The sequence below is a fragment of the Sesamum indicum genome, linkage group LG1 (genome assembly GCF_026168435.1).
Source record: "Sesamum indicum cultivar Baizhima isolate 11 linkage group LG1, ASM2616843v1, whole genome shotgun sequence".
NCBI classification, from domain to species: domain Eukaryota; kingdom Viridiplantae; phylum Streptophyta; class Magnoliopsida; order Lamiales; family Pedaliaceae; genus Sesamum; species Sesamum indicum.
In genome coordinates this window covers 4,374,358-4,398,166 of record NC_142657.1, presented here as the reverse complement: position 1 = coordinate 4,398,166, position 23,809 = coordinate 4,374,358, and the positions used below count along the sequence as shown (strand labels likewise).

General features: G+C 38.3%; 1 protein-coding gene across 3 annotated transcripts; it reads right to left on the bottom strand.

Annotated features, from left to right (window-relative positions):
- Nucleotides 1-9,262: 9,262 nt before the first annotated feature.
- Nucleotides 9,263-15,863, bottom strand: LOC105156986 (geraniol 8-hydroxylase-like). 3 transcript variants are annotated; one of them, XR_016064088.1, is made up of 4 exons: nucleotides 14,914-15,863; nucleotides 13,746-14,386; nucleotides 13,379-13,602; nucleotides 9,263-11,600 (listed from the first exon to the last, which is right to left on the bottom strand). XR_016064088.1 is itself a non-coding variant. In XM_088877883.1 (3 exons), exons 1-2 carry the CDS (start codon nucleotides 15,805-15,807, stop codon nucleotides 13,775-13,777), a joined length of 1,506 nt encoding a protein of 501 aa, XP_088734009.1. In that variant the 5' UTR covers nucleotides 15,808-15,863; the 3' UTR covers nucleotides 12,591-13,588; nucleotides 13,746-13,774. The 3 variants fall into 3 exon arrangements, 2 of the variants coding, with proteins under 2 accessions (XP_088734009.1, XP_088734008.1); XM_088877883.1 differs by lacking the exon at nucleotides 9,263-11,600 and having other exon boundaries at nucleotides 12,591-13,588; XM_088877882.1 differs by lacking the exon at nucleotides 9,263-11,600 and having other exon boundaries at nucleotides 12,592-13,602.
- Between the last annotated feature and the right edge of the window lie 7,946 nt (nucleotides 15,864-23,809).

Genomic DNA, 23,809 nt, shown 5'->3' with positions numbered 1-23,809 from the left:
CCCGTATGGATTAAACTACGGCATCTATGGACAAAGGAGGGTCTTAGTACGGTTGCTAGTGGCATGGGAAGACTGTCTTATCCGGATGCGATTACTAGAGCATGATGCTTGTTATTAGCTCCAAATTATCGAAACATATCATTATTATGACGCCTGATGGGGATGGTGGGGAGTCACCCTATAAAGTTGATGTTGAATACGAATGGATTCCTCCAAAATGCACTTGTTGTATGATTTTGGGCCATGCCGCTAAGGATTGTACGCTGAACAAAGCTCCCAAAATAGTAAAGCCACCTGTGACAGTTTATGTACCAAAAGCGGGTCCATACCGAGCGCCAGTAGGGGTGGAGAAACCCTCCAACACTGTCACTGCACCAGAAGGGGGGGCATCGAGAGCCCCTGTGATGCCTGAATGAGATAGGGACCGACCTACGTTCATATGGTGGGGGAGGAGATAGAGAAGCTTGAGAAACCTATTACTATTCCTAGTCCGAGTCGTGATCATAGGGGTAAAGCTCTTATTGTCTGTAATTCCTTTGACGCGCTACAATTACTTGATGATGCAGTTGGTTCTCCAAGGGGTCCTAAAACGTGCAACTCCAAAAGCGTTGATCCATGTTGAATGCGGCTGTATGGTATGTTCGTGGCCTGAACAAGAGGGACCACCAACTAGCTGTCAAAAATCTAGTTTCTTTCAGGTTACACTTTATTGGTCTACTTGAAACTTGTGTTTGCATTAACAATGTCTCTTGCATTCAGTCATTTTTATTGCCCCAGTGGAAATGGTTTGTGGATAATGCGCCTGTTGGTAACTGTATATGGCTTGCATGGGACGACAACTTTGTTGATGTTGATGTGTTAGAATTGAGTTCACAATATATACATGTTCGGGTTAACATTCTAGCAGTGCATGGCCTATTATCTACTGTTATTTATGGTGCGAATGAAGTAGCCGATAGGAGGGATTTATGGGATTCACTTGAACTGCTTGCTACACAATATGTGGACTTACTATGGATTGTTGGAGGTGACTTTAATGCGGCAAGGGAGTTAAGCGAGGTCTGTGGCTTGTCGGGAGATATACGAATGGCAATGGAGGAGTTCAATATATGTGTCCAAAATGCTGGATTACTGCCATTACCCATGCAGGGTAAATGGTTTTCATGGCATAACTGTAGTGCCAGCCCGCGGAATCTATAGAAGAGGCTAGACCGGATGCTCACTAACGATACCTGGGCGGCGAGGTTTTCGATAGCATTCTATTCCTACCTTACACGCACATCTGATCACTCGCCGATGGTAATATTAGGGGATAGTCAAAGACAGTTTGAAGGTATGTTTTGGTTCGATAACTACCTTACTCTCTCACCGGACTTTATTCACAGTGTGCAGAATATTTAGCAGCATGAAGTTATAAGAGCTCCCATGTATGCAGTCACCCGGAAGTTAAAGGCTCTCAAACCTATATTTTGGGAGCAGCGGCGGAAGAAGGGGAACCTGACACATAATGTACAACTTGCAAAAGGATTCCTAGAGACGACACAAATTTTGGCCAGCTTGAATAGACAAGAGGAGTTGTTCATATTCTTGGAACACTGCTTTCGCCTTATTTATTCTAAGGCGGTAAAACTTGAACAAATTATGCTACAACAGCGAGCTAAGATGGAGTACATGAAGGGAGGGGACCAATGTTCTCGCATGTTTTTCTGCAAAATTGCACAGAGACGGACTACGAGAAGGATTCTTCAAATTGATGATGCTCATGGGACCACTCACATGGAGCCGAACGCTGTGAGCCATGAATTTGTAGCTTATTATCAGTCCTTATTGGGAGGAGTTCGACGCCGTGAGGTTATGGATTTTCAATACATGAGACCATGGGCGCAGCATGTATTATCTGATGAGGAGGCCTCGTCTTGCCATTTATGCTGGAGGACATGAAACTTGCGGTTTTTGATATTGCTAACGACAAAGCTCTGGGGCCTGATGGTTTTTCTTCAGGATTCTTTCAAGCTGCTTGGCCGGTGGTGGGTAGTGAGGTCACTAACGCTGTTCTGAATTTCTTTACAACGGGGAGGCTACTGAAGCAAATTAACAGCACACTTTTGGCACTTATTCCTAAGGTACACTCCCCTATGACTATTCTTGATTTTCGCCCTATTTCGTGTTGTAATATATTGTATAAGATTATTGCAAAACTACTTGTGCAAAGATTGATTGTGGTGTTGGACAAGTTAATTAGTCCCTGTCAGGCTGCATTCATACCTGGTAGAAGTATTAGGGACAACATTATGTTGGCACAGGAACTCTTTACCGGCTACAATCAAATGCGGTTACCACGGAGGTGTGTGTTAAAAGTGGACATTTGCAAGGCCTATGATACAGTAGAATGGGATTTTTTGTTAGATGTGTTGTAATTCTTTGGGTTTTCAGTGGTATTCATGAAATGGATTGAGGAGTGTGTCACCACTACCTCATTCTGGCTAGGGATGAACGGAAAATGCATGGTTTTCTCGCAGGTGCCCGGGGCCTTCGACAGGGCGATCCACTCTCGCCATACCTATTTGTACTTGTGATGGAGGTGATGCACCTGGTATTCTTACAGATGATCGACCAGGACGGGGGCTTTACCTTCCATTGAAAATGTGAGCCTTCTCGTATTTTTTCAGTTGGGGTTCGCTGATGATCTCTTATTGTTCTGCAGTGCTGACATTGACTCCGTTAGAGTATTCAAAGACAGATTGGATCGGTTTGGGACGTGGTCGGGACTACGATTTAATGTGGAGAAGAGTCATCTTATTATCTCCCGATCTGCACAAGGAATGAAAGAGTAGATGTTAGCGGTGCTTGGATTTCAGGAGGGGCTTATACCAATGAGGTACTTAGGCCTTCCCTTGATCTCTTCTAGACTGTCTATTTCTGGCTGCCAACCTTTACTGAAAAATATTGATGAACGTATTGCTGGTTGGGAGGGCTTGATACTCTCATATGTAGGGAGGGTGCAAATTATTTCATCTGTACTCACAGCTCTAAGTGTTTACTGGGCTTCGACATTCATACTACCAAAAGGGATTATTAAGAATATTGAGAAATGCCTTTGGACTTTCTTATGGAAAGAAACGGGGAGCAGTGGTTACGCCAAAGTGGCGCGGAAGGAGGTTTGTAAGCCACTAGTTGAAAGAGGACAAGGGCCGAGGAATATTAGCACAATTAACCATGCTCTCATATGCAAAAAATTATGTGATGTCATCCGGTGTGATAGGACTTTCATTTGGGTTGATTGACTATACCCGGGGCGACTACGTGATGCTTCAATATGGACTATCCCTGATCATAGAAGCTCGTGGGGTTGGAAGAAAATAGTCCGTCTGTGAACATGGCTGCGACCAATGGTGGAATACCATATTGGAGATGGAGGTGACTTTTAACTCTGGAAGGACCTATGGCATTATCTCGGTCCTCTTATGGAGAGATTCCCGAGGAAGCCGATCACCCTTGGTCTTCACGAATTCATCAGACTTAGCTCTGTCATCCAGGGAGGTCAGTGGCAGTGGCCTCTCATTACCGACATAGAGTACTTGGAGATTACTCACACGCTTCCAACGATTCATAGGGATAATGATCAAATTGTTTGGAGATTTGCCGGTGGAATCCCTATGACCCAGGCTCTATACCGATTATTTAATCCACCAGGCCCGAAAGTAGGTTGGGCTTCACTACTTTTGGGCGCTTTAAAGATACCTCACCATATGTTTATCTTATGGCTTGCTATATTGGAGAAACTACCTACGACGGACAAATCATGGTTATCTCACTGAGGTAGATGTGTATTATGTGATGAGGATGAGGTCGAGACACACACACACCTATTCTTTTGATGTTGATACAGTCGCCAATGCCTTCACGCTATTAAACGAGTTGTACACTTTGCGTGGCCGAATAGAGATTGGACGACAGATGTTGAGTGGGCTGCAAGGAAGTGGAGGGGTAAACATATCGTGAATGTGGCTTATCATGCATTACTGGGTGCGTGTATCTACTATATATGGAGAGAGAGAAATCTTAGGCGATTCCAGCACAATGAGCGGAACCCGAATATTGTAGCTATCTTAATTGTCGATGATCTTAGACAGCGTATACTTGGCATTACCTTAGCTAGCTCTATTAGTACACATGCACTTTATAGATTGTGGCTTATCCCTTGGCCTGTCGAGGGAAACACTACTTGATTCATGATTGTTGTACTATATCTTTTCCTATTTATGAAAATTACATTTATCGAAAAAAAAATTCATTCTATTAGGAATCCAAAATATACTAAGAGATTTAGGCAAAGAAAAAGTTATTTACAATGAACAAAATTCTAAAGTTTCAAATAATAAATAAATTACAAATTCAAATTACCCTGTTCGACATTTACAACCTTATAGAAATTATGATAAACCAACTCCGCCTGATCTAAAAATTTAAAGGTCCAAAACATTAGGTTCTTTAATGGAAGTTCAATTTATGAATGAAATTTAGATACTTTCTATGGATATAAAATCCTTCGTCTGTGTAAACAAATGATTATGATTACAAATATTTATGAAGAAAGAGCACGTCTAATAAATGAAATATTGTAAACAATCTTATTTTATGTTTCATGGTTAATTAAAAGGATGGTGGGTTAACACCATAACTCCTCTGATACCATTCAGTACCAGGATATCACAAATCACGAAAAAGATCTTAATAAATAATGATTAGTACAATATATAAATAGGAATTGTAACAAGAATAAGATATGAAGCTGGAATTAAAGATAATTGTAGAAAATTTGCTGGATTTCAGAATTTCTGTAGAATGAATTTTTATAGAATAAATGGATGTTCAAATATATTAATTATCAAAGACATCCGATTTCTGTATCTTGAAAAAAGAACTGAAAGAAGAACTAAATGAAGAACAAGAAGAATAACTTGTGATAAGAAGCAAATGCTAGAGTAGAGTGTGTGAGAAAAATGCTCTTAAGTGAGTTGTGATTTTTCTCCTTCAATTGCTCCATTTATAGAAGTGGATGATCCTCCTTTCTTCATCTGCTTCAGTGATTTTGCAAATCATGCCGTCATTCAAGTCTCAATAATGCAGGTAGTGGGCTGGAAAAGCTGAATTTTTTAATATTTTTTTAATTTTGATTTTTTTTGAATTATTACATCATCATCAATTTCTATGGAGTTGGGCTAAATATTCCAAAGCAATCATCCTCATTTTCATCTCCAAGGTTGATAGGCGATGGAGACTCTTCCCAGTCACTTTATATTTTTTCAATAATTTTTGGCATTTCCTCTGTTGTGGTTGCTTTGGCTATTCTTGCTACTCAAATTGTTTTTCCTCAGTACAAATTGCTTTTGATCGAAATTGATCTCTTTTCCAAGAATTATTGATGTTTTGCACATTATGGGATTTTGTTTGAGCCATTCAAGAATTGTTGTCCATCAAAAGTTTCTGTATTCATTTTGTCCCACCATTTGATACAACATTTATTCCCCAAAGAAAATATAACTATGTCTTCGTCAATTTGGAGAGATTTAAATTTTGGTTCAATTTTCAGTATCCAGGTGAGATTGAATTGAATGTAAAATTTGAGCAAATTGGGAAGGTGTTGTCCTGGATACATACTGATTTTCAGGTACTCTGAAAAAAATTTGAAGGTTTCTTTAACTGATTTTGGGAGAATTTGTGGTTCTGGATGAAAAAAACTGCCACCATACAAACCAATTTGGGATTTTTTCAGGGGTAATTTTGGTACCAAAATGAAAATAAAAGGATATGGTATTTTTCTCATTCTGTTGAGGAGACAATATTGGAAAGCTTTGATATAATCCCAATAAGAAATCAATGGATATTTTTTATTTGGAATGTTTTGAAGCTCATATGGACTTTTTCCCCAATCGGACAATGAGAGAATGAAATTTATGAAGATTTTTCAGTAGCCAATTTATGATGAGTTGGCTGGGGCTCCTTTGGGAGCCATATTTTGAATGAAAATGGATCTGGTTGAGAAAAGAATGTCCTCATAGAATTGCTGAGTTTTGAGGTGATCTTCACTCATATTTTTTATATTCATTTAGTAAAAAATAATCCTATAATTCATTTAATATAATTCTCAAAGTAAACATATCTTAAAAAAAGAGAATTCTAGACTCAAATATATTTTAACGTTAATGGAAAATATGTGAATAAGACATATATCACAAGTTTATATAATTTTTTAACATTAACCTTTATGACAGCAGAACTCTGTGGATAACGGTATGATATTTTCATCTTATGTGAAATATATGTGCGATCAAATTTATTTATTTTAGAAAAAAAAATATCAACCAACTCTTATTGAGTCAATCCTATAAAAGGTCTGGCCTTATAGCAGGAGAAATTATTTTAAAAATGCAGAAAAATAAGAAAATTAAAGATTTGAAGTGATTTGGAAACTTTTAAAAAAGTAAGTCATAATTTTTATTTAAATTTTTTCTTCTATGTCACCGCAGTCATTAACCGGACTGACATGGATTTTTAAAAAAAAAAAATTTAATGCGCCAATGATTATTTTAATTAAAAACAATAAAACAGTTGATCAGGTGCTGAGCCACCGCGCTTAGACAGTGCGGTGGCTCAGCATTTATTTTGGCCACACTTGCCGTGACATTGCAGCTCACACTATTTAAGTGGGGAAAAGTATTATTTTAGTCCGCTAAGTATGCCTAAATTTTAATTTTAGTCCGATAATTATGTCCATTTTTATTTAGATCCAGTAACTTAGGAAATTGTTTACTTTTAGTCCTCTGGTAGATTTTCGGACAATTTTACCCCTATGCAACTTTTGAAAGGCAGTTTTAATCCATATGCACTCATAGGAATAAAATTATCCGAAAATCTGCCAAATGACTAAAAGTAAGCAATTTCGTAAGTTACTGGACCTAAACCAAAATGGACATAGTTATCGGACTAAAATTAAAATTAGGCATACTTGGCGGACTAAAATAATACTTTTCCCATTTAAGTGTGGCTGCAATGGAAGTGCTCACAGCACATCTTAAACATTTTTCCTCTCTGCATTCTCATTTTGTTCTTCTTCTTGGCCAATTTTTCTTGTTCTTGTTCTTGCACAACATTTACACCTTTCTCTTTAAAAACATTTGAAGTGAGTATGGCTAATTTTGACCCTACTGATACAAGTGTTTTGTCTGGGCAGTTAAAAATCATCGGTTAGAAAATGTGTCCGAAAATCTGCATACAACTTTATCCGTACGACGCGGTGACATAGCTTTCTTTCGTGTCCTTCAACTAGTCCCACGTCACACTCGTGTTTTGCAAGTACTCCAAAATATGGGGTTTCTTTGTGTTTTACAGTGTGGGCATATTGAAATTGACCCCCACTTAACTACTGCATAGTAGAGTGATGGCGCCCCGAGACGCATACTTTTCATGTATCGGTTGGCGAAGCAACTATCACATTGCAGGATATCGCCATCATCTGGGCACTCCCGATGGAAGGTAATCTTTTTACTGGGGGTAGATACAAGGTATAGTACTCAGCGGTGGCAAAATTATTGTCATCAATGATTGGGTTTTATGCCAAATGAAGATGCTTTTAGATGGTCAAGAATAAAACTAACAGTATTATATGAATATATACTAGAAAATACATGTGATGAAGATAGCCCGTTTGAGGCTGTATTACAGGAGGCACGTTATATGTGCCATGTGCATTCTCGGTGGGGTGTTGTGCCCTTATGCTACGGTGAACACCATGTCATTGTTGTATCTATGGCATATGAAAAATATACACGAGGAATATACCTCAAATTGGGGTTCAGCTGTGTTGGTTTATCTATATCGGGAGTTGTGTACAGCATCACAATGAGAGAAAACTAATATTGGCGGTGCCATGCAGTTATTACAGATATGGGCATGGTCTCGCATCATAACACTTGTACCCATTCCTTCGAATGAAACTTCAACTCTAGTGCCAACCATAATGGACCCTAAAAACATTCTGCCTAGCCCTCCATATGTTGCACGGTATGGACATTTTTATTTATTTATATAGTTATAAAGAATTTTGATTTAACTTACTTTTCTTCATTTTGATTTTAGGTGGTCGTATCATATATCTCGTACTCATACGGCGCATACGTATAATAAGAAACGTGTTGGATTGTATGCAATTAAATGAGATATACCATTGCGATTGATTTTTTACATTTAGTGTATTTCTGAGGCATTTGTTCAAACTATAGTGATTGGCGTTATATGGTATTCTAGTTTATTTAGAATCCGTATGATGATAATGAACTCGAGCTTGGGGCATTGCCCTTTTATGCAATGCACACACCGTGGAATATACACTGCCCATTGATCAATTATTCGCTGGTGGGGATGCATCACCCGGAGAGAGTTATTCGCCAATTTGGCTATGTGCAAGATATCCCCCCAAACCCATTGATCAGTGAACGGCGTCTAGACACAATAGACAGGCGGGGACGTCATGACATGGACTGCGCAATGTTTCACTCAGACTATGTTACGAAATGGAACGATGTGCAATCATTGGTGGTGGAAGGACCCGTTATTGAAGGTGGTCGTGATACCGTTCCTGACATATGAACTGGTATCACGACATTGCTCGGATCCAGATTTCACATAACACATTGTCTACGAACATGTCGGGCTATCGACCAACTGACGCCCGCGATTGGGAATATGTGGTAAGCACATTGTATGTTTTATTGTTCATTTATTTTAGCATGATGATTACGCTGCTAATTTGATTTTGTTTACCAGTATAATAGAATGGAGAAGCTAGTTATAGACTGTGAAAATTCCGGAGATGATCAGCAGTCATTAAGAGAAACTCGAGCGCGAGCCCGTACGATCGGACGTGAAATTATGAACTTTTCCAGTTCACGGTATCCAAGTGTTCGAGTCGAACCAGTTGACACAGCTCGTGGCAGCGCATTCACAGGGGCTGGCCATTCAAGTGTACATGCATAGAGGCTGGACCATCGAGTTTTTACCCGAAAACAGGTCCATCAACTATTTACACTCCATATGCTCCATACATGCCATCATTTGATGATATGTTTACATATAATGTTAACCCATAAATTCGAAGACAATATGTTGCATCACCGGTTCCATTCGAAGGCTCGGAGAAACAGAAGACGTCCACATTGTGGCACTGGAGGGCATTATTAGAGTTGTGTATTACATATGGAAAGCATAAGAATATTGCATACGGTTGTAAAAACTTTGATGTATTCGTACATATTTTCTCATTTGTGACAAAAGTAGAGTTCATTTTCTTACACAACTTCATAAATTCGTGTATATATCAAGATAGAATCATTCCCGAGCTTGACGAGCCTGATATTGTTGGCGAGCACGTACTTGTGGTCTATCCATTTCGTTCTGTGTTCGAGTAGATACTTGTCTACCCGGGCCTCGACGAGCTCACACTGTGGGATTGTGCACAAGTTCAAAATCCACCGGATCCCAATATTCTTCATCGTATACAGGCTCAAACCTCCCCTGATATATTTTCTTGTATGATTGTACACTTTAATATTGAGGAATAAAATTTGACGCATTAACCCCAAATGTCGACATGCCTGAATGGCATGTGAACATGGAATTCCATGTGTACCCCACTTGCCACAAGAACACATATGATGCTTCAACTTGACGACATAAGTATGGGAGCCCTGCCCGATCAAGCTCAGTGTTAGTACTGAGGCAGATTGTTGGTTGTAGTCAAACTTCTGAACAATGTGACGTACTGCCTCAGCTTGTCGGGCCTCGAAGAACTTGAAGCAAAATCAGCCCATTGTTGATTTGCATTGATTATACGATTACACCATGTAGAGCGCTGCATGAAATACTGCACTGAGTGGGAAAATGTTATTTGCATAATAGCCATTATTGGTAAGCGTCTTGCACCTTTTAATATTCTATTTATGCACTCTGACATGTTTGTAGTTAGGATACCCGTTCTCCAACCATCATTATGCGACAACGTACATTGAGCCTTGTCAATTCTCCCAGCCAATCGTATGCTTTCTCGTTCAATGATTTGATTTATTCCATTATTCTATCAAACTTTCAAGGACTGACTTCTGCTCCTGCTCTCCAGCACATATCCTTCAACTAGATGTTCTTGAATTTGGTATTAAAATTCGAACAGACATGCCGTAAACAAAATCGATGTACTCCGCGAGGAAATTTGAACGTGGGAACATAATTTATAGCATTGATCAAACCAGCATGCCTGTATGAAATCAAACATACTCTGTCATCCTCACACGGCAACAAATATTTGGAAAGCATTTGGAGGAACCGACGCCATGACACAAGCGATTCTTCGTCCACGAGTGCAAATGCTAATGGCAACACCTGCTGATTTGCATCTAAAGTTACTGCTACCAGCATCTTATGCTTGTACTTCGTGTACAAATGTGTTCGGTCTACATTTATAACGTCACGAAAAATAGAGAAATCCTTCAATGTATGGTATGAAAGCCGAGAAAAGATAATTCAACATGTGTCGTCCTGGACTGTCTGTTTCAACATGCAATCACTCCACAACGGTCCCAGGATTCCATTTTCGCGAAGCCGCCATACATCTAGTCAATTTCTAAACAGAACTCTCCCAAGTACCGTACACTTGTTCTCTAGCGGCTTTCAAAGCATGCCAGGCCTTATGACATGGGACTTCAAAACCAAATTTATCTTTCACAATCTTCTGGACATATTTTATATCACAAGATGGGTCTTAACGAACCATACCCAGCAGATGTGTTGCGATCATACTCTTCCCTAAGTTACCATGGCCAATAGAAATCTCATTCATCAGATATTTATGTAGTCCGACATACTTGGTAACTTTAAATAATCCCATACTTGATTTGAATATGGCCCTTAGCATCCAACAACACCCAGTCTGTTCATCATATTTGCAAGCGACTTTTCATAATTTTTTATTGCTCTTCACCACTCGGTATTCTCGTTCTGCAAATCGGACCGAATAATCTTGTACACTTGCTTTCAAATGCTCCTTACTTTTAAACATCATTTCGTTGGCAAGCTCTCCAGTATTTGAGTCATAAAAATTACCCCATTTACCAGTAGGGATATCAATCAAGTCAGCAGGGACTTCTGGATGTGTTGTGCTGAAAAATGAAATAACCGGTACAGGTTCATTTGGTCAGGCACGGCAGGCATATTTAAATCAAAATGCTCTTCTGCATTCCCACCAAGAATATCCATCATAACAGGTATGCTTACATCACCATCATCGTCATTATTTTGGTCAATCTGGTTTTCTACTTCGACCTCATCAGGTTCTGAGTCAGCTTGCTCAGTGTTCAACAAACTATCGCTTCAAACTTGGCATTTTCATCATTGTATTCAGATGAACCCGTATAATCTGATGAACCTTAATATGCAGATGGACTTCCATATGATGATAGGCCTGCATACGACGATGGACCTGCATATGATGATGGACCTATATACGATGATGGACATATACGTTCCCCAATCACCAACAGCTGAGTCATCTGATACAACATTTTGCAGAACTTTCACCGCTTCGACAAAAATATCAATCGACATATCCATTCACCGGATTTAAAAAAAATTGCATAACACGATCCTTCTTAATTGCCAAAAACATCTCATTCCTTTGGCCAAAATTAAACGTTATGTATTTAAAAAATATATGCAACTTAAAATTATTCCTATCCACACCAATTTCTTCATACAAAATTAACTCTAACTCAGCAAATGTAGTACTACGATAAATTTGCATAAATTCGAGTGGAGGATGATCATAACTTATAAAACCATTCGAATTGATTTGTTGACCTCCAAAATATATAACAATATTAACGGTGTTTTGCTCCGCCATATCATCAAAACAAAATAAAATACACATCAATATAAATTTTTTTAATAATATAATAAGATATTTAAAAAGGAATAAATAACATAAAAATTTAATAAATAACTTACTGTGTGCCTTTCAATCCTAAACCTTCAAATAAAAAGTGAAGAAATTTGAGAAGAATGCGAGATGTAGTGGTGTATGAATTTTTCGAAGGATGGTTTTCAGAGTGTAAGCAATAAGAAAAAACTTAATGTTGAATTTTTCTAACACTGCTTCTGCGTTCGATTTTTCAATATGAATGTGAGAATGAAGTGTGATTTATATAGCTAAAAAAATCGCATTAAGAAATCGCGGTGTCACAGACAATAATGCATAAAAGTTGATTGTCAACGCGCTATCTTAGCGCGGTGACACAGACTGAAAAAAATTGATTGGGGCTGCCGTAAATATGAGCCTCCGTGGTAACAGACTGCGATGGCTCATCTTATTTTTTTTTAAATATAATGTAGCCACCGCGGTGCGTAACTGCAGTGGCACATTAATTTTTTTTTTTAAAAAACAATGTCACCGCGGTTGATTACCGCGGTGACATAGAAATTTTGTTTTTTTAAAAAAATACAAATTGTGGCACCGCGGTTACTCACCACGGTGCAACTTACTTTTCTAAACATTTTGAAAACACCTCAACTTTTTAATTTTCTTTATTTTCTGTATTTTTTAAAAATAATTCCCCCCTTATAGCAGCCCAAGTCAGCATGAAGGATACACATCCGACGGATGCCTCAGAAGGCAATTACAGGAACCAACAGAAATATTAGAATAATGGCTAATTTTGTTGAAAGATGTAATAACCACTTCCTCCAAAATACACTTAACATGACTTACGTGCATATAATTAAAGTAAATCCTTTTTATACTTATTTTTTAGTACTTAACAATTTTTATAATCGTAACTACAGAAATTCTATTGCTATACTCATACTATTACGTCGCGGTTTTGCTCCCCCTCGTGCAGCACTTTGTCCTACATAACACTTAGTTCTTGATTTTGCTTGGTCGTTGCTTATGTCACTACAAAAGAACATAGTTATAGCAATAGAAATTTTGCAACAGAATACTTTCATTCTAAATTTTCAATGACTTTTGCCACGACTTTGAACGAAGTTTCAATTTTTTTAAATTTTTGTGGCAAATTCCATTCCAAACTTATGACAGACCTTTGCAAGGGATTAGGTATCATAATGTTCCAGTGCGAAATTTGGTCAACCATTCGATGATCAATAACTGTGATAAGTCGTTGCATTGTGGCAACAGGTTGCCACACGCAAATTCCGTCGCAAACTTGAATCGGAATGTGCAACGGATTGAAATCGTTGCAAACTTGCAACAAATTTTTATATTATATCTGGTGTGGTCCAAAATGAAGGATAGCCCCAAATGAGATGGTACCTCAATGAATATGTAAGCCCAGATCCATAATGGCAGCCAACTAGGCACTTGTCTTGGTGGATAGGGACCAGTGCATCCAGGTGTAGCCAGGAGATCCAGGAGGATAGACATGTGAGGACGTAGACTCTTCCCCTATTTGAAGTATGCTAGTCTCTAAACATCGCCATGGAAATGGGAAAAGTTCTGCCCTCTGGTTTCTGGAAATACTATCTGGATATTTTGAACTTGCAGCATGATTTCAGAAGGAAAAATCAAATTACCCAGTTTGTACGATCAACAACATTTATTTGTAACCATAAGAACGAGTCTATTTTGGTACAATAGCAACACATGCACAACATGAAGAAGAGAAAGATTGTTTACTTACTATCAAAAGCACGAAATTTAGATTTTGCATCAGGTTGTAATTCTCACAGGAATGGCCACAAGTGGTTCAGCTTTGTGGAGAGTCGCACCATATTTCTCCGTCATGTCCATGTCTTCAGGTGCCATCCCATTCGGCAGCTTCCAGTCAAACGTCTTAACGAGGTTAACAACAATCAGAGGCACTATTCTTAAAGCAAGATTCATTCCAGGGCATATACGTCTTCCAGCACTAAACGGCGTGAACCTGAAATCATTGCCCCTGAAATCAATGTCCACATCGAGAAACCTTTCCGGCATAAAGCATGTTGGTTTCTCCCAGTATGTAGCATCCCTGGAAATCGACCAGGAATTCACCCAAATTTGAGTGTGTTTCGGGATGGTGTATCCCTGAATCTCTACATCTTGCTCGGCCTGATGGGGCAGGAGTAGTGGCGATGTTTGGTGCATCCTCATTGTTTCTTTTATCACTGCAGTTAAATATGGAAGTCGAGCGATATCTTGTTCTTGAACTATTCCTCCAGGTGTGATTATCTCGGAGAGTTCTTGTTTTGTCTTGGAGAGAATGGTTGGATTGTGAAGGAGCTCTGCCATAACCCATTCCACCGTTGTGATGCTGGTGTCTGTGCCTGCTATGAATATTTCCTAGCATTTATTTTAAACAAGCTCTTTAGGATGGTTGGGTTTTTGCAATAATTAAAGATAGTTAAATTACTAGGGTTAATTACACAGTTTTTCTCAAAAGTTGTGTAATTATCGACCATTTGTTTCCTCCTTTCGAATACAAAGATTTTTCTTCTAATTAATTTTCACATTAACAAAAAAACTTGTTCTTACTTTCATTCTGATTTATATACAGAATAAGTACATTCCTTTAATTTTCAAAATAAAATATAATATCCCATCTATTTCTAAATATTACTATTTGCTTAAATGAAAAGGGTTTGTATGTGAGATTTTAGAAACTCAAAAAAGAGGATGATTAAGGGAAAATTCTTGTCAAATCAGGTTTAATCGAACCAAATTAATTATATAGCAAGCGTGATATAATTGTTACGTAATTGGTTCTTTTTTCTTGAACTGTAATTTAATTACGTAGTAAGTGTATTTTACTTGTCATATAATAATATGATAAAATTAATTTTTTTCAAAATTAAGTTAGTCCAGTTTACCGCAATGAGAAGCTTCACATCTAGACGCGTAAGCCCATCAGGCCCTTCGTGTTCAGTATAATCAAGAAGAACATCCAAGACGTCTCCACTCCTCTCTGATGTAGCTCTCCGACGCTTCATCCGTTGATCAATCATGTCATCGATCAGCTCATGCCACCGATTGTATGACACTCGGATTTTGCGCCTGATCCCTTGAGGATCAAAAGGCCTTAAGAAAGGGAAATAGTCGACAAGATTAGGCTTCGCCACAAGCTCCATTATGTTGGTATTAAGCACTTGTAGCTCTTTCATGGCATCAGATGCAGGATCAAGCATGTCTGCAGAGAACAACATCTTCGACAACAGCTTCATCACAGTGCTGAAAACTATCCCTCCAATGTACATTGCTTTGCCACATTCCTGAGCTTCAACCACACGTTCGACCATCGTTTTCACCACATCATGCCGCAAATGTCTCAGTGAGTCCAGCTTCTGTTCCATGAAAATGTGGCTGTTGAAAATCTTTCGTAGTTTCCTCCACTGCGGTCCGGTCGGTAGCCAAGGCAACGCAAGCTCATACCCCTTCTCCGCTGTGACAGCGTCGGGAATAGACCGTCCCACGAATTCAACATCGTGTTTCTGCAGAATTTCCTTGGCCATTTCTGCAGATGATGCAACGACAACATTAATGAATCCCAGCTTTATAGTCATGAGAGGTCCATAAGTTTTGGCAAGCTTGGCTAGAGACTGATGGGTTCTGTGTCTAATTGTGATGAGGCTCCCAATGAGTGGGAGGCCAAAAGGGCCTGGAGGAAGATTTTTCTTCTTGATGAACACTGTATTTGAGATTTCATGGAAAATATAAGTGGCTAATAAGAAGGTAGAGATCACAAGTAAAAGACCATACAGTTCCATTTGCAATAGGGTCTTTGTTTTGCCTCTTGCTTGAGTAGTTCTATGCCATGCGTGTCAAGGCTTTATATAGTGAAGGCTGATCATGAATTTTGTTCAAAAGGGTATGTCATCCTTGTGTTGAAGTCAAACAGCCTAGCAATAAAGTTTTGTCCACTTTTCGATCTTATTAAGCACGAGATTACAGATTGAATTTTTTATATAATACGCAACATGTATATAATTTTTTTTTTTAAATAAAATTAATGACGTACTGTTTATATACAAGACATGTGTGCAAAATAAAATAAAAGATGTAACATAAATTTCAATAAAAAATTCAATCCCACTGGAATATATAGTAGGTCCAAAAGTGATTTTAAGCACTGATTTGTATAAAAAACAAATTCAGTATTGGATGAATTAATCAAAATATTAATCAATGCAAAATTAATTTATAAAATTAATATTCAAAGTAATAAATAACTTTTGGATAGAGGGTGTTTACAATATCCTTGAAAAAATCACAGGTTTATATAATTTTTTAACTTTAACCTTTATTATGACATAACTCCGTGGATAACGGTGTGATATTTTCATCGTATGTGAAATATATGTGAGATCAAATTTATTTAATTTTAGGAAAAAAATATCATCCAAAACCTGATATTCGTGTGGCGTGCCTAAATCATTTGCAGCCCACTCAGAGAACAACACATTGAGCAGCCACATCAGCACGAAGGATACACATCCGACTGATGCCCCAGAAGGCAATTAAAGGAACCGACAGAAATATTGGAATAATGGCTAATTTTGTTGAAAGATGTAATAACTACTTCCTCCAAAATAGACGTAACACGACCGACGTGCATATAATTAAAGTGAATCTTTTTTATACTTATTTTTGTATGATAAGAACTTAAATCGAAAAATGTGAGATGTGGCCAAGTTATATTTGAAATATAGAAGAAACTAAGTGGAGCCAAATACATTGTAATTAATGTTTTTCAACTTTTGTCAAATTACAAAAATTCTATATGAATTTGATTTAATGAAGTTGGATCGAATATTGGCTAAAGTCAAATTAATTAACTTAATTTTCATACATATTATATTTTATTTCATTAACACGAATTCTTATTGATTTTGATGGCTTATTCAAGAAAAGTTTATTTATTAACTTATTATTTAAAGAATCAAATCACTAGGAAAAACAAGACAACTGCTTCATCCTATTCGTAACAGATGCTCATATATTGGTATCTATAGCTATAAAAATGGTTGTATCTATATCTAAAAACTATACCTCTTTACCTAATTTTAGCTACAATCCATTTAATTTCTGCACCTAACTCATGATTTCGAGTTTCTGTAGCCTTTCTGTAGGTATATACTATATGCGAAGGTTTTGTGGCCAATTTTGTACAGTAATAATGAAATATCCATTGCAAATATTTAACAATTTTTGTAATCGTAACTATAGAAATTCTATTGCTATACTCATACATATTATATTTTATTTCATTAAATGAATTCTTATTGATTTTAGTGGCTTATTCAAGAAAAGTTTTATTTATTTTAACTTATTATTTAAAGAATCAAATCAATAGAGAAAACAAGACAACCGCTTCATCCTAGTTGTAACAGATGTTCATATATTGGTATCTATAGCAATAAAAATGGTTGTAACTGTATCTATAAACTATATCTCTTTACCTAATTTTAGGTACAATCCTTTTAATTTCTGCACCTAACTCATGATTTCGAGGATCTGTAGCCTTTCTGTAGTAATAATGAAATATCCGTTGTAAATTTACAATTTTTATAATCTTAACTACAGAAATTCTATTTCTATACTCATACTGTCACGCCCCGATTTTACTCCCCCTCGTGTAGCACTTAGTTCTCGACATTACTTGGTGATTGGTTCTAACACTATTTGTCGCATCCCATGCCCGCGTGCTCGTTAGACGTGTGAATTGTCTCTAAACCCACCCGAGTGCATCTTGAAATTCAGTTATGAACAATTTGCCAAAAAAAGGATATAGAATGAGACGTGATCAATGCTTATATATTTCTTACCTTTTTAGTTCATAATCAATGTAGAACGAGACATCACACGTAGTAACAAAAACTTTGTAGCCACTGTCCTCGCAATGGAAGCAAAAATCTTTTAGCAATTAAATTCCAATGCCATGGCTAAGAAAATTATATAACAAGTTTTCTACCAAAATTCCTTACCAATGATGTCACTATAGAAATAGAAGTTATGTAGTTGTTTTCATTACTATAGCAATGGAAATTTCTTAGCCATTTCTATAGCGATGGAAATTTCATAGCCATGTTTTCATCCACTGTGGCAGCCAACTAGGCACTTGTCTAGGTGGACAGAGACTAGTGCATCCAGGTGTAGCGAGGAGATCCAAGAGGCTAGACTTTAGAGGATGCAGACTCTTCCCCTGTTTGAATATCCGAGTTGAGAGGTACTCTTGCAGGATCCACCAACTTAGTCGAATGTGGATGACCCAAAGACACTTATCTGGATGCAACCACCTTCCCTAACCTTCTCGGAGGCTAGTCCTCCTCGCCACTGGGGGACTCTAACTATAAAATCAAGTCTGGCCCCCTCACAGTGGAGGATGTGTTTTTCTTAGAGCATTCACCTGCAAAGTTGATCTTTTATGCACACTATTATTGCATGATCATCATAACTCACCATCTTATTATTACGTTATTCTTTATTTCAAAATTCTTATTTCGTTATCTCGTACTGACTTAGGCATCGAAGTATTAACCTCTTTTTTTCAGGTCCCAACTATAGACTTGCAAAATATTTGACCCATCAACGAGCTTCAATTCATACTCAGTTGGATCTATAAGTTTTTGCCACGTATCAAATGGCGCTGTTTGTAGGAAACAAAGCGAAAACGTGAGGACTGATGGAAGCACCCAGTAATGTGACGTACAAGCAAAAGGCCTTAGGGATTTCTAGGAATACTCAGGCTCTCTAGGTAGTGGCAAGCACAGCCCTGGCCCCTACGACGGGGTGATGAGTGTTGAACCAATCAAAAATATTTTTCTACTAAAACTTGTGAAAGGTAGGGTCGAATCCATAGAAATTGATTTCAAATTAATTCCTTAAAGTAAAATAAAAGAGGGGAGTTGTTTAAATTCTATGTCTAAAAATGAATAAAAAAGAGCACCCAAAGAGAGATTAAATATGAGAAAAATATTTCAGTTAAAGAAAGGTTCATACTTGATTCCACGGTTGGTCATTGATGCAAACATAGCGATCATTCATAATAGATAAATTGGTTATGGTCATTGGTACGACCTAACGACCGCAACCTTCCTTACCTTTTCATTAGTCAAGGAACATCCGTTGGCTAACCCTTTAATCAGTAAACAGCATTGAGAACGCCCTTAAGATTTAATTTACCCACAACACTAATAACTTAGAAAAACTCAATTCTAACCAATAAATTCCTACTAGGATTTGTTTAAGTTATATTATACATTCCCCATATAATCGACCACTATTACTTTTAAATTATGTTGTGTTACCACTAATTATTAAGCTAAACAAACAATTACATATTTGAAAGTTCAATTGGAGAGACAAATATTCTTGACCATAAACAATGGGCCCTATCATTTATAAATCAGATTATTAGTGAAAAAAGCATAGAAAATAATACAAATACCCATATAAAAGAAAATATAAAGCATAAATTAGATCTTGAAAGCACTTCGAAATGCGAGTGGATCGGTCTAAGAGCGCGCAAGCAGAAGCGGTAATATAAAAATTACATAAATCAAATACGAAACGTAATAAAATCATAGTTCCTTGGGGTGTACTCTTGGAGTTTTGGGGCGTTCAATGTAGTTAATCATAAATGGTGTAAAATTAATAGGGCTAACGGTTGAATGAAAAACGAGGCATACACAAATCATAAATCAAGAACTACCTTTTGATTTGATTTACGTCGAACGTCCTTCGTTGATCCGTTCACGCATGGCTTCAACGTAAAAACCCTTTAATGTTGTGTGCAACCCACACTGGAATTTGGGATCCTTCATTTCTCTTTGCTAGAAAAAAATTAGGGAGAAAAATACACACCAAGTATGTATTTAAGAGGGGCCGACGAGAGGTGGAATTAGGGCGTAGGAAATTATTTTCTTGCTTTGTTATGTATTCATTCATTAGTTATTCCAAATAACCAATACACATATATATACCTTGTATGGACACATTAAAATATGTCTAGGTTCATTTAACCATCCATAAGGTAATAAAATCCTTTATTTCAAATAAAGGATGACTAATATGGCACTTTCCAAAAGTGAATTTGTTAGTCAATAATTTCCTTTTCTAGTCATTTCCACCAACTTAATTAAGGGGCTTGGGCCAATTTTAATTAATTAAAATACAAGGCTCAATTAACTTTTTTAATAAATGTAATTCAATTAAAGGCCACTTAATAAAGTCCACCATATATTTAACTTAATTAAATATATTGGGTCAATAAGCCTTTATTAATTAATAAGTCCAACTTATTCAATAATAATGGCAAACCCATCATAAATTAATCCTATTAATTTATTCTTGGGCTTATCCATCCAATGGATCCCTCTTATTTATAAGTAATCCAATTACTTATAGAATTAATTTTCAATTAATTCCTCATCCCTTTTCGATGATTTGTGCGTGTCTCTTTAGGTTCACCTTTCAGCTAAACTTGGGCTAGTGTCAAATACTATTATTAATTAAATCTAATTTAATTAATAATTCTTGATCAACCCTTGATCAAGAAAGCCCGTCACCATCAAGTGGCCCTCTAGCAACGATCCATGGCACTAGAGACTAGGCGAATATCCATGTGAACTTTTAGGCTCTCGAGTCCATACTGGTACGGTCCTTCAGTCTACCATCTCCCAAACGTTAGTCTAAACTTTTATGCTTAATACTTGATATCGTATTACGCCAAATTGCTCGACATAAGAACCTCTTATTTCTATTTGACCAATGACTGTGGCCACAAGTTTTCAGAGCGTAAACGTATATCCAACTTCATAGGAGATACCTCTATCATGTACTAATATGGATGGATCCTCTTTCTGGAACTCGCCGTCCTCGCCACATACTCCGATTTTACTAGATAAGGCTTATGATGACCATGTCTGAGACACAGTCACCTCTCGCATGGACCCAAGATACAGTCATCGTATGTATGTGACTGCCGTGATTCATCAAATCTGAGGGCTACTCCCGTACTATCAGAGCCATAGATTCGAGTCATACCGACCAAGCCTCAAAAGCTTCCATATGATGACCCCTACGAGTCAGTTCAGTCAATGGACCCACTAAGACCGCATAGACGTCCCACGTCTGTCGCTGATGAAACATGGAACTCATCATATGAAAGAAACTCTTTTAATGCAAGTCTTCATAGGACACTCGATGCCCATTCTCGAGGTCCTCGACTTGGAAGATTTCAGACCCAACCTTTGGCAGTTGATTTCATGACCGCCATCAAATGCGTAGTCCAACTGTTGCACGGCTGGTAAAGTGGTCTGTGGACATCTATTGTGTCGTCAAAGTAGTGTTTGACGTAACTTGGTAAGTACAACAGTTACATGTGCCAAATACGAATATTTACCATAAACGTCGGGAAAATATTGCCTAAATAAAGATTCCTTTAATGGTTCTTAAAACTTCCAATATAATTAGTTCTTTGTCACCTATTCCAACAATCGCGTTACGCCAAATTGCTTGACATAGGAACCACTTTTTCCTATTCAACCAATGAATGTGGCCACACGTTTATAGAGCGTAATTGCACCTCCAAGTGCACAGGAGATACCTCTGTCACGTTTTTTTTCTTTTTTTTTTCAAAAAATTGCCTGTGCCTAGTCTGGAGGTTTGGCGGACACCTACCTGTTAATTACCTTAGAAATAATTATAGTGTGTATAATTGAAAAACAGAAAACAAGGCGTACATACTCCCTTTACAGTCATAAAATTATAATTTATGTGTAAAATCAGTGATTAACACTAAAAAACAAAGTCTATCTGATTCTAGTAAACAAATAGAATTTGACCTATAGACATGCCCATCCCTTTTATACAATGGTCGGACCTGCTGCGTAGTGCTTCCCGTCAATCTCTCCCCCAATGCCCTACCAAAAATCAATCTCAAAGCATCACACAAGCTCACCAGCGAAGGTAGGGAGTGCTCAGTTTATCAAGTCGGGTAATGCCTCGCAGTACTCCCATAATGTCCTCCTGATACATAACCCAAGTCAATTGTCGAGAAGCGGCATCCTTCCCAAGATCATCAGCCGCTCCATTAGCCTCTCGAACAACATGTCGTACGTCCGATCCTAATTCCTGTTGGAGCTGCATAATGCGCATGATCAAATGTTGCACCTCCCACATCTCAGATGCTCGTGACTGTAAGAGTTGGAGAACTACAGTAGCGTCCACCTCAACCACTACGAGTGCTAAACTGTGCGCTCGAGCTAGCTCTAAACCACGCCAGACAGTAGTAAGCTTTGAGACCACACTAGTGGCTGTGCCTAAAGCAAACTGGTATGCTAGACGCACCTATCCAACTACATCCCGAATAATGTCTACCGCTGCTGCTGGCCTCGGGTCCCGAACGAGGACCCAACTGAATTAAGCTTGAACCACCCCGAAGAGGGGGTACTCTAACACACCACTCTGGGTGCCTGAGGTACCATTAGCCTAAAGCAGAAACCCATAGCCAATGCCTGGTGCAAGTCACCCTTCCACTGTATACTCGTCATGATCCGTGCAGCATACAGTGTGCTGAGATGGCGTTGAACCTCCAATATGATGCCCGTGGCCGTAAATTGTACCCCATGATATTTTTCAGCATTCCGCTGCGTCCAAGTAGACTAAAGGATAAAAAATGGTACCATAGTGTGGATATGCAAATCTGAGTGAAATGGAGTGGAGTATCTCCATAAGTGCACCATACGAAGCAGGTCCCTTCACAAAGCCGAAACCCAAAGACGTTAGAAAAGTACTGCCACACATCCAGAACTACTGCAACTTCTACAAACAGATGAGAGATGCTCTCCTCTAACTTGCAACATTGGCATTTTGATGGGAAACTAAAGCCCTTTCGCTTCATGCGTGTATCCACTAGGATCCAATCCTAGAAAAGCCACCACAAGAAGACAAACAACGTTGGCCGCAAGAAAATTTGCCATATATCTGTAAAAAGTTGCCACCGAGGGGAGGACACTTGAATATTCTCCCAAGCTGATGTCGTGAAAAACGTCGCATTACTCACCGCGGTCTACACAATTTTGTCCCGCTGTCTCGCTGCAATAGGAATTCGGGAAATAACCTGTGCGATCTATGGCGGGACTATCTTGAAGATTTTCGGGACATTCCATTCTCCCTCATGCAAATAGTAGCATACCGGTTCCGTAGTGTCGGGAGCCCCGTGAAGAAGCTGGGCTAAAGGCTTCTCACAAAACTAATTATCATGCCAGAAAGACATTTACCCCTGGCCCAAAATCCAAAAGATGAGAGGGTCTGCACATCCCTGATGCGACATAGGCGATGCCAAATAGAGAAATAGTTGCGATTATAAGGCACATGAGTAGGGTGAAAGGTCCTACAATAGCGGTCATCCAAGAAGTCCGACCACAAAGATGATTTTAGCCGAAATTACCACCACTTCATGGAGCCAGAACATACTACGCTAAACTCCGGATACTCAAACCACCTTATGCTACTAGGCTACACATCTTATCCCATGAAGATCAATGAATATGCCGGCGGCCATTATACGAGTCCCAAAAGAAACCATTGAATATGCTCTTAATGGTTATCAAGACAAACTTAGATGGATGAATTACTTGAAGCAGATGTAAGGGCATAGCCTGCAACACACTTCGAATCATGGCCAGCCTCCCTCCGTGGGATAGATTTATCATCGCCCATCTCTGTAGCATGTCATGTAATCTGGAGATGAGCAAATCAAGCACC

Coding starts and splice junctions, on each gene's coding strand:
- LOC105156986 (XM_088877883.1), bottom strand. CDS start 15,807: ATGGAACTGTATGGTCTTTTACTTGTGATCTCTACCTTCTTATTAGCC. Junction 14,387..14,913: donor ATGTGAAGCTTCTCATTGCG/GTAAACTGGACT, acceptor AATAAATGCTAG/GAAATATTCATAGCAGGCAC.